The sequence below is a fragment of the Sorex fumeus genome, unplaced genomic scaffold (genome assembly GCF_029834395.1).
Source record: "Sorex fumeus unplaced genomic scaffold, SorFum_2.1 ptg000013l, whole genome shotgun sequence".
NCBI lineage: Eukaryota > Metazoa > Chordata > Mammalia > Eulipotyphla > Soricidae > Sorex > Sorex fumeus.
Window position 1 is genome coordinate 10,812,287 of NW_026606070.1, and position 12,421 is coordinate 10,824,707.

General features: G+C 41.6%; 1 protein-coding gene across 1 annotated transcript in view; it reads right to left on the minus strand.

Annotated features, from left to right (window-relative positions):
* Positions 1-227: 227 nt before the first annotated feature.
* The window catches only part of MRPL1 (mitochondrial ribosomal protein L1), an 81,385-nt gene continuing 69,191 nt past the window's right edge, over positions 228-12,421 (minus strand). The window contains exons 8-9 of the mRNA XM_056111325.1: positions 2,135-2,216; positions 228-406 (exon numbers count right to left, since the gene is read on the minus strand). Of these exons, the coding sequence (XP_055967300.1) occupies positions 288-406; positions 2,135-2,216 (201 nt within the window). The 3' untranslated portion in view covers positions 228-287. The remainder of the gene's footprint in view (positions 407-2,134; positions 2,217-12,421) is intronic.

The window sequence follows — 12,421 nt, forward strand, 5'->3', positions numbered from 1 at the left end:
CCTAGTGGAGCTCACACACTATGCAGAGATTGATCTTGGTGCTAGGATCGCCTGTTGAACCATCTCCAGCCTGAAGGAAGGAAGTCGAACAGAATCTACAAGATAGGTTCAGACAGAGAAAAATACTCTTTTCTTACTTTTGGAAGTGCTGTATGATTTTTCTGATGCTAAAACTCACTTTTGTGTGATGAACAAGAAATGAGACATCAAACATAGAAATCATATCATTTTATAACTTTCTCTATTGCTTCTTAATCCACTGGAAATAATTTCACAATGCAACACTTTCAGGAAGCTTCTTTATTACTTCCTTTGGTTTCTACTTCCTTAGGTAGTAAAGGCTCAATCTTTATCAATAGGCCTTCACTTGTTGAACTACGAAGGAAAGCACGAACCACAAAAGGTCCTAGAAATAAAGACAAGAGTTAACTTTCACTTCATGGATACCTCTCAAGAAAATATAATATACAACAAGAAACCTTATAGAAATCATTACAGTTTCAATTTAAGTACTGTTATTACTGTCTTATTACTTTGAATTATAAGGAAAGGAAGACATTTGTTTCTAGAGATGAAGACAGATTAGTTGTATTCTGAAACTATCCACTTTCACTAATAGAATTATTATTTTCTTTGTTACAGAAGGTGATCACCTGGAATTTTATTTTACTGCAAAGTTGAAAGTAAAGCAAGTAGGTCATTATTGATTATATTAACATTTCTTGGCATTTGCCTAAATATTTACCTAAAACAGCACAGGTACCAAACCTCTGTGTACCAACATTTAAAGTAAGAAAAAAAAATTTTTTTTTTATGTAGGAGTACTGTCATTTAGCTGATTGAATTGAGCATGAACTCCACCTTACTTCTTTTTTTTCACAGTTTTATTTATTTATTTTTCGTCTTATATTTATTTATTGAATCACTGTGGGAAAAGTTACTAAGCTTTCAGGTTTAAGTCTCGGTCATACAATGATCAAACACCTCTCCCCTGACCAGTACTCACCTTTCACCACCAAGAACCCCAATATACCCCCTCCAACCCCTCCCAATGCCTGTGAGGCAGATGATTTCCACTTAACTCTTAGAGTAAGAAAAATTTTTTCTTAAGAAAAATTTCAAGGGACTTCAATCAAATGCATGGCAAAGGGCCAGGTATATGGCTCAGTGGTCAAACACTCAGCTTGTGTGAGACCCTAGGTTCAATTCCCCCCACCCCCCAAATACACACCAACACATTCAATTGGTAAAAAAGAAGCTATGACCACAAAGACTTTAGTATGTTTCCCATCATTCTCCACCTGTTAGTCTCAGAGGATCCTATACTGAAATAAAATTCTCCACAGAATATAAGCATCCACACAAACAAATGAGGTAGTTATTCGGCAATGTGTTTAACTCTCAAGGGAGGCAAAAAAAGAGCCGAAGGTTGTGCTTTAATTATATTCTTGGTTATAAAACAAAACCTGACAGATTTCCCGTAACACAAGCCTAAAGCTTCGTCATTTAGGTGAAAGTCAATTGAATGTAAAAGATTTTTGCATGGCTCTAACGGCTGGGGAGAACAATCTGAGGAAAGACGGAATGGCAAGCAAGGCAATGAGAAGGTCACTGCATGTGTGGGGCAGCCAACCACACACTTCCACATAATGTCAAGTCATATTGTTCTATGAATCACTGTATTTATAAGAAGGAACAAGACTGAAAATTCTTTTCTAAATAAATAATTAGCTCAAAACAGCCAACTGCTGGTGCTGGTGGTATTTTGGCTGTAAAACCTCATTTCATAACTGATTTTAGTGTTTATTTAACACTTAACTTTAAGGCAATCAGTTCTAGTTTTCTGTCAAACGTTTTTGCATTTAATGGTATACTGTGGGAATTTGCAATGGTTTCAGGACGCACTCCTTATTAGTATTATTGAGTCTTTCTTTCTAAACAACTACAATATATTACAAAGGGAATTTAGAAATCCTTTGCAAAATTCGATCTTGTTTACTGAGTCTTTGGAAACTGCTATTTTAGCTCATTTAATAACTGGATTTCCTGATGTTTTTAATTTTCATTATTTTACAAGGCTATAAGGAAATCAACTAAAAAAACAAAAAATAAACAAACAAAAAAAACTGCATACCCAAACTCAGTGGTCTGTGCCTACAAACTTCATTTATAACTGCTTGCAAATTGGCAATTATCTGGTCACTTGGCATATCCAGCTGAAAGAGAAAAATATATAACTTTAATGATGTGAAAGTGAGAACATAATATAATTATTTTGCAACTTTGACGGTACTTCTAGGCAGAATTCTCCAAATATTTTCCAAGAGAAAATACTGACTGAGACCCTATTTGGATATAAATTTAAATAACTCTTCTTTCAGAATGTTCCAAGTGCATGTCTTTACATGTCAAGACTTAATTACTTTATACATCAAATTATAGCAGAGTGTTTTGAAGTTGTTTCACTTGAGATTCCTTGACTTCCAAGCAATTTCCCCAAAGCATACCCTGGAGTGGAAGACGCCCCTCCTCCCTCCTCTACCCCCAAGGGATCAGTGGCATTTTCATTTGCAGTTACTTGTTGATGTACTTTGAAAGAAAACCAGAAAACATTTAGAAATGAATACTTTCATAAGAAAAAAAAAAAAAAAACTAGAAACCCTACATGTCTACACACATTTTAGAAAGCATAGCTCATATTATCACACATGACATTTTTAGGATGCTTCGCTAACATTCATGTGATGATAATTGTCTGTTCTTGAGGAAAACCTCTACTAAGTGAGTAGCTAGTGAATGTCCCTATTCAATAAACTCTGAAGCCTAGTTCACACCTTTGGAAAGTCTTTGTATTCATCATTCAAATTCAGTACATGTTATTTTTCTTTGCTATAACAATTTAAAACAGTTCTATTAAATTTTACTATTGAGAGGATTTTGTAAAGTAAAAGTAAAGGATTTTGTACTTTATAAAATTTTAAAAACGCAAATGAAACTTAATAACATAACTGACAAAAATCAAACACAATGAGAGCTCAAGTTCAAACAAGATTTCTGTTTTACAATGACTCAGAGGCTAGAGTGAGAAGCGTGCCACAGAAGCATAAAAAGAAATTTCACTCCCCAAATTATTCTCATCAGGAAATTCATTTATTCACCATTTACATGACAGGATGCAGTATTTTTTAAATTTTTTTGGAGGTGGAGTGGGTTTGGGCTACACCTGCAATGTTCAGGGGTTACACCTGGCTCTGCACTCAGGATTATTCCTGGCAGTGCTTGGGGTACCAAAAGGGATGCTGGAGGTTGGACCCAGGTATGCCATGTGCAGGCAACGCCCTACCAGAGCACTATCTGCTCTACTATCTCTCCAGCCCCACAGAATAAAGAAGTAAACTCCAAATGAGATGGTATTTTTTTGGTTTGATTGTTATCGAAAGACTTCTCACTTTACACAAATCCAAAAGTGGTAGTTTTGAGAGGAAGAAAATGAAGCAGGGACAATTCAGCTTATTAAATCCACAGATCTTAGAGACTTAAAAAAATTGGGGCGGGGGCGGGGTATGCAGCACCCAGTGTGCTCAGGTCATTGTACTCATGGTGCTATGTTTGAAGATCACTACTGGTGGGCTGGGGACCATATGTGCTGCTGGGAATCAAACCCAGGTTGGTCATATGCGGGGCAAGAACACAACTCTGGCTTTGGCTCCGAGAATACAAAATCTCTATTTCTATTTAACAATTCCATTTAAAAATACTGATTTAACAAAACAAAAAAGAACCACCCTTTGAGCCCAACAACAACAAAAAAGTAAGTGGCCAAACATAACCTGAGGCTGCACAACTCGACCAATCACTGAGAAGAGCAGGAGACACTGAACTTGAACCTGACATCGCGATGAGATGACATTTCCAAAAGGTCTCAACGCAATGCTAAGATTTTACAATATACTACTAACAGTGAGAAGTGACTGGATGTTTCTAAGTCAACAAATGGTGTATCTCATGTGTTTCAGAAAGAATTCTAGGAGAAAGGAAACAGAAGTTGGCAAACTTTCTCTGTAAATAGTCAGAAAGTAAATATTCTGAGCTTTGCAGGGCAGTCTCTGTTGCAGCTATACAATTCTGCTGCTGATGTTTTAAAGAAAAACATAGATTTTATACATATACATATATATATATATATATATATATATATATATATATTCCCAACCAGGGCTCCGGCAGCCGAAGACCTCCAGGACCAGCCACCACCATGCTGAGACCACTCTCCGCACACCTGAAGGTACCGGCAGAGGAACAAAGGCAAGCGGGTCCCGGGGCTGAGATCTCCAAGCCTACTTGGATCGGGGCTGAGCATCCTCCACCCAGATCCTCCGAATTCCAGTAGGCGGGGGTCACACCCACCAACTGGCCCCCTGACGCTGTGTAATCCCATCAACGGCCAAGACTCAGAGACTATAAAAACCAGCTCCCGGAAGCGCACGGCTGCATTCGTGGCCACACAACATCTTATCATCTCATTCCTACTTTGGACAAACTGGCAGGCTACCGAATGTAACCTGCCCACACGGCAGAGTCTGGTAAACTCCCCATGGCGTACCCAATATGCCAAATACCAGTAACAATGATGGGTCTCATTCTCCTAAAGAGCCTTGAATATAGTACTTTCTTAAAAATCTCAGGGCTAGGATGAAGGAGACGTTACTGGGGCCTGCTCGAGGCAATCAATGAATAACAGGTTGGTCGTGATTCGTGATATATATATATTCCATCTATAACCCAACCAAATATCACTTACTTGGGTGACAGAATGAGGGACTTTGAAGTGAATGGGCAAAAAACAACTAATAACTTACTGGAATAAAAAAAGAGTTTTGCTTTGTTTGGCTTGTTAACGGGGCTTTGCTGGACACTGACAGGCTCCTTGTATTCTATTATGCCTCTACTCTAGAGAAGAGGGGTGTTTTGTTGAGAATTGTACTGCTATTCAAAAATAATAGGAGGGGGCTGGAGCGATAGCACAGTGGGTAGGGTGTTTGCCTTGCACACAGCCGACCCAGGTTCGATTCCCAGCATCCCATATGGTCCCCCGAGCACCTCCAGGAGTAATTCCTGAGTGCATGAGCCAGGAGTAACCCCTGTACATCACCAGGTGTGACCCAAAAAGCAAAATAAATAAATAATAATAGGAGGAAAAATGTTTAGCCACATTACAAGAGTTGTCATAATTTTATAGGTGAATTTGAAACAAGATGCTGTATGGTGATTTTCTGAATGGATGATCGGTATTTAAATCTGAAAGCAAAAAGGGAAGTTATTAAAACCTTCTAAAGAAAGAAGCCAGCAATCAGCACCCTTAAGCACTGCAGCACTGTCCTCCCGTTGTTCATCCATTTTCTCGAGCGGCCACCAGTAACGTCTCCATTGTGAGACTTCTTGTTACTGTGTTTGGAATATCAAATAGTCACGGGGAGCTTGCCAGGCTTTGCCGGGTGGGTGGAATACTCATGGTAGCTTGCCAGGCTCTTTGAGAGAGGCAGAGGAACTGAACCCAGGTCAGCCTCGTGCAAGGCAAGCACCCTACCCACTATGCTATCGCTCCAGCCCAACACCTTCAAACAACTACCATAATCAACATCTTCCTAAAGAGAAGCCAGACAAGTAAATAGGCAAGGCTCCAAGAAAGTCTGATAGAGACTGGGGATACCTCAGAAAAGGGGCAGCAGAAAGGAGAGACTGGTCAGTTAACCGTGTGCTATGAAAGGCATCACACTGATAAGAAATGATTATGAAAATGGAAACAGTCCAGAACAAGAATACAGGAGACGGGCCACTTGCTGTATATGCAGTTCACCCAGCTTCAATCCTGAGCACCACATATAGTTCTCCGCAACCCTGCCAATAGTGATCCCGGAGCACAGAGCCAGGACTAAGCACTGACTGAGCACTACCAAGTATGCCACAGTCCCTCCCCTGCCCCACTCCCCATCCCCCAGAAGAGAAGTGGAAAAACCAAAGCCGGTACAAAAAACGTGGGTTGGCAAGAGAGACATGAGGCCTGGGAAAGGGGCTGGAGCAAGATGTCAGAGAAGTGAATCAAGACAATGCCGCAGTCCAAAGTCTAGAGTGGAAAGAAGAAGCTGTAAATGAAGAATTTTTTCCTCAGTTCATAAACTATGAGCTATAAAAGTCTGGGTCCAATCTGAGTAAGGGAAATCTCTGGATAAAAGATTATAGTTTCAGTGGGATCCAACTGACAGTCACTGGAATCAATTAAGACATTATTTTTTACTCCACTAAATTCAAGTTTTTCCATAAAAAAAATTACAAACTCCTATAAATAGACGAGACTTTATTTTGTGCATTATTTTATATAACTTGTTTTGGGGGCCACACCTGGCAGTGCTCAGGGTTTATTTCTACTGCTGTATTCAAGAGTCACTCCTGGTGGTGCTTAGGGAACCATATGGGATGCCCGAGATTAAAAGTTGGTTGGAGTTAGCACTGGTGGAGGGATGGGTATTTGATCACTGTATAATTGAAACCCAAGCACAAAAATTTGTAAGTCCACAACTGTACCTCATGGTGTTTCACTAATAAAAATTAAAAAAAAAAAAAGTTGGTTGGGCACATGTGAGGCAAATGCCCTCTCCTCTGTACTATTGTTTCGGCCCCTGTGCTGATTGTTCTAATATAAGGTCTGTGGTTTATATTCTTGGCTGAGTTTGACCTCTAATTGGAGTAAACCATCACCTGCTAATGTGATTCCCACCCCCAAAACTGTATCGGTATTTTCCTTAATAAACTCTGATTCTTCATCCACTTTACAATTAACTGGAAATGGACACTATCTGATTTTCATTTGGACCACTCTGAAAAATAAAAACGATCCAAGAGCCCCCAGGGTCAGTCAGTCATCATTAATCTGTAACAGTGTCTGCTGGTGTTACCTGATTCAAAACGCCATACAGATGGAAAAGTAGTGTGGAAACTTTCCTTTCTTTCCTTTGTGTTTTTTATTCTTAATTATGGTGAAATTAATAAAACTTAACATTTTAACTATGTTTTACCTATTAGATGACTTTAGGTTTTGTTTTTTGTGTTTTGCTTTTTGGGTCACACCCAGCAATGCACAGGGGTTACTCCTAGCTCTGCACTCAGGAATTACTCCTGGCAATGCTCGGGGGAACATATGGGATGCTGGAAATCGAACCCCGGGTCAGCTGTGTGCAATGCTCTACCCGCTGTGCAATCACTCCAGCCCCAGATGACTTTAGTTTTTAAAATTTTACTTTAGCACTGTAGCACTGTCCTCCCATTGTTCATCGATCTGCTTGAGCAGGCTCCATTGTGAGACTTGTTACTGTTTTTGGTATGTCAAATATGACACAGGAAGCTTGCCAGGCTCTGCCACGCAGGCGGGATATTCTCGGTAGCTTGCCAGGCTCTCCAAGAGGGACAAAGGAATAGAATCTGGGTCGACCACATGCATGGCAAACGCCCTACCCACTGTGCTATCACTCCAGCCAAAATTTTACTTTAGTCACCATAATTTACATAATGTTCACGTCAGGGTTCCGTGCATACAGTGTTCCAACCCGTACCCTGAACCAGAGTGAGCACTTCCCTTGACTCAGGGTGCCCCTGACGCCAACCCAGCCGAGCCCTGCATCTGCCTGCTAGAATAGGCTCAGTCCTACAGATCAGTCCTGGGGTTCTGTTGCCTCTGAACGTTTGTTATGCCCCTCCTGTGCTTCTTCCTTTATAACTCACACAGGAGGGATCATTCAGTGTCTCTGACTCTCCTTCTGATTCACATGACTGAACACAAACCCCTTCAGTTCTATCCATGTAGTAGCAGATTGCTTTTCTTATAGCTTTTTCCCCTTATTGCATTTTTGTGTCTTATTGCTCTTCTTATAGCTAAATAGTCTTCCGTTGTGTGTGTGCGTGCACACATATATGCGTATATGGATTAAGAAGCTGTTTTTTATATATTCATATATATAAATATGAATATAATTTATCCAGTCTTCTGTTCTTGGGACAGCTGGATTGTTTCTAGATTTGGGCGGCTGTGAATAGTGTTGGCTAGGGGAACATGTCCATTTAAACCATTTTGAAGAGTTCAATTTGGTGGTATTAAGTATCTTCACAATGCAACAGTTACTACAAAGAAGCTTGGAAGACTTTCACTTTGCCAGCTGAGACCTTATACCCACTGGACACTAACTTCCGGCTTTCCCTCTCTCAGTCTCACAACCACCGTTCCACTTCTGTCCCCATCAGCCGACTGCTCTCGATACCTCACCTAACTGGGATCATTTAGTATTTGTCCTTTTGCATTTCATTCAGCATAATGTCTGAAAGATTTGAGACGTTGTGGCATGTGTTAAAATATTCTTCCTTTCTTGGGCTGGAGCGTAAGTACAGCGGGTAGGGAGTTTGCCTTGCACACGGCTGACCCGGGTTCGATTCCCAACATCCTATATGATCCCCCGAGTACCGCCAGGAGTGATTACTGAGTGCAGAGCCAGGAGTAATCCCTGAGCATCACTGGGTGTGACCCCCAAAAAACAAAAATAAATAAATAAAAATAAATGAATTATTCTTCCTTTCTAAGGTTGAGTAATATTCCATTGTATGTATTCTCTTCCTTCCCTCCTTCCTACTCCCCCGCCCCTCCCCCCAACCCCATCACCAGTGAGAACGAGTCCAAGGCTTCATATATGTGAGTCAAGGATTCTGCCAATGAGTCACAACCCTGGACCTCATATACAGTTTCTTTATTTAATCATCTGCCAACTCACTGGACTTTCCTTTTGGCTAATGTGAATAAATTGCCACTGGGCACATAATTAGGTCTACTGGTTCAAATCTACTTCCACCTATTTGGAGGTGTATAGCTACCAGTGAAATCTTATGGCGGTTCTGTTTAATTCTGTGAGGAATTCAATTTCCACAGTTCACGTGCCCAACAGTGATGCCCAAGCTCCAATCTCCATGTGTCCTTGCTATATTTGTAGTTTCTGATTGTGGTGCATAATGCTGTATACATATATACAGTTCCTTGGACGAACCAAAGTTTAAAATTTTATGAAACCCACTTGATCGTGTTGTCTGCACTTTGGTGTCACTAATGTAAACTTTGTAGACTGCTTTCCCCAGGTGACAGTGTGCTACTGTTTGAGATCTAAGTTGTTGTATCCATTAATAATAGCTCTTTCATTTCATTTCATTTCATCATCCTGTTATTCGTCGATTGCCTCGAGCAGGCCCCAGTAACGTCTCTTTCATCCTAGCCCTGAGATTATATTCAAGGCTATTTAGGAGAATGAGACCCATCATTGTTACTGGTATTTGGCATATTTGGTACGCCACGGGGAGTTTGCCAGACTCTGCCCTGTGGGCAGGCTACATTTGATAGCCTGCAAGTTTGTCCAAAGTAGGAATGAGACAATAAGATGTCATAAAAAAAAAGTTCTGATAAGATGTCGCGCGGCGTTCCGGGATCTATATTTTATAGTCTCTGAGTCTCGACTCCAATTCGAGTAGGCTTGGAGGTCTCGGCCCCGGAACCCGCGTGGCTTTGTCCCTCTGCCAGTACCTTCATGTGTGCGGAGAGTGGTCTCAGCATGGTGGTGGCTGGTCCTGGAGGTCTTCGGCTGCCGGAGCCCTGGTCGACGGCGGGGAGGAAAGCTCAACCCGCTCCCCTCCAAGGGGCTCCGGGAAGGAACACCCAGGCGCGGGGGCAGAAGACTGCACTGTTCTCGTCCGGGATCTGTATTTTATAGTCTCTGAGTCTTGGCCGCTGATGGGATTACACGGCGCCAGGGGATATAGCTCTTATCCGTTTTTTATCACGTCAGTGTATTGATGCACTAGAGGGTCTTAAAAAGCCCATTCACACAGAGAAAGATAACTGTAATTTTTGTAGCTTTTGATTAGTATCAAAATAGGAACTATAAACATTTATAAATAGTTATTCCTGTATGTTGCAATTTTTCTTTCAATGATTCATTTCTATGGTGCTAAAATCTCAAGAATAGAAGTGCTGGGTCAAATGGTAAATACATGCTTAGCTTTACTTAATAAGATATTGCCATACTGTTTTCTACTACTGGAGTAGTAGTAGTAGTAGTAGTTGGTCACACCCACCAACTGGCCCCCTGGCACCGTGTAATCCCATCAACGGCCAAGACTCAGAGACTATAAAAACCAGCTCCCGGAAGAAGAACAGTGCAGTCTCCTGCCCCCGCACCTGACTGTCCTCGCCGCTGAGGCCCCTTGGAGGGGAATGGGTTGAGCTTTCCTCCCCGCCCCGACCAGGGCTCCAGCAGCCAAAGACCTCCAGGACCAGCCACCACCATGCTGAGACCACTCTCCGCACACATGAAGGTACTGGCAGAGGGAAAAAGTCACGCGGGTTCCGGGGCCGAGATCTCCAAGCCTATTCGGATTTGGGCCAAGCATCCTTCACCCAGCAGACCCTCCAAATTCCAGTAGGCGAGGGTCACACCCACCAACTGGCCCCCTGGCGCCGTGTAATCCCATCAACAGCCAAGACTCAGATACTATAAAAACCAGCTCCCGGAAGCGCACGGCTGCATTCGTGGCCACACAACATCTTATCATCTCATTCCTACTTTGGACAAACTAGCAGGCTACCGAATGTACCTGCCCACATGGCAGAGTCTGGCAAACTCCCTGTGTCGTACCCAATATGCCAAATACCAGTAACAATGATGGGTTTCATTCTCCTAAAGAGCCTTGAATATAATCTCAGGGCTAGGATGAAGGAGACGTTACTGGGGCCTGCTCGAGGCAATCGACGATTAACAGGATGATTTGTGATTTGTGTGATTGTGTTTTCTATTATGGCCACAGTATTGTAAGAGATTCTCCCTAATTTTGCCATTATTTCTTAAAATCATCTTCTCCAACCCTTGCCCTCTCCTTCTTTCTCTTTCACTTTATTTTTTGTTTGTTTGTTTGGGGGCCAAACCTGGGGGTGTTCAGGGGTTACTCCTGGATCTGCACCCAAGAATTATTCCTGGTAGTGCTGGGGGACCATATGGGGTACCAGGGATTAAACCAAGGTCTGCTGCATACAAGGCAAATGCCCTACCTGCTGTATGTGCCATCACTCCAGCCCAATTTCTTGAATTCATTTTCTGCATGGCATTCCTCTCCCTCCCCCAATATGGCCTGAAACCAGGAAGTAGCCATTAATGCCAGCAGTTATTGCAGGGGATACCCTGGGCTTCTGATTGAGAAGCGGCTTATGGCTCCAAGCAGTGAGTGTGTGTGCTGGGGAGGACATAGAAACTGAATCTTTAAGGAAGGGGAATGACCTTTATGATGACAGGCAGGGCAGGAACAGTTACAGAAAATGGGTGGGAAAAATAAGGGTAAATAAAGTCTCCCAGTTTTCTGGGAAGCATCTAAAAAAGGAGAGCTACAGGGAATCAGGAACATCATACAAATTACTCATGAGCTCCTAGAGATGAAATTAATGGAGATGAATGAAGAAAAGAGTCAGAGAACTTGAAGACAGACCACAGAAATTATCCTACCTGAAAAACAGGCAAAGGAGAGCCCCAGGGAACAACAGAAAGAGTCTTAGGGTCCTCTGGGGACTGTAAAGATCTAAATTGCCTCCCATGATCAGGCCTTATGGCAACACCAAGGCAAAAGCTGCAAACTCACCACCAGTTTGGTGGTGTTTCAAATTCTGGCATTCTCCAACTCACCTGTTACATTTTGCTTTTCAATCCTCAAAAAGCAATGCATGCATCCAATTCAGATATTTACATTAGCTAACATTCAGTGGAAGAGATAGGGTGTCATGTGATTGGCCATCTTACCTAAAACCAGGACTTCCTGGACTTATATGTTAAGGATTTATATTTTAGGGATGACAAACTTTTTCAGTAAAGGCCCAAACTGTAAATATCTTAGGCTTTGAGTTGAGGATCAAATACTCTGCAGCATCTTCCTTAAAAAAAAAATAACACACTCACACACACACACCCCTTAAAAGATTACTCTAGACTTAGAGGCGGTACAAAAACAGGCCATAGACGATTGTTTGCCAACTCCTGTGTCAGAACATATCATCTGTCTGCAATAGGAACAAAATTCATGCGAAGACAAGTTGAAGTATGAATCACTCTCTAGTTAAATAGTATCTTCGCTAAAAATTAGATGGAGAAAGAAGAGTGCTCCTAGGAAGAAGCAAGTTTAATCATTGCTTATGAAAAACCTTTCTGAAAAAGGCATAATGTTAATATTTAATACATTTTAATAATTCACAGTCGAGCCTTCAGAGGCTTTACTGCTTACTGTATATTAGTGAATGTTAATATATGATTAGAACTAACACTAATGGAATGTATAGGAATTTTCTTTCAGATCT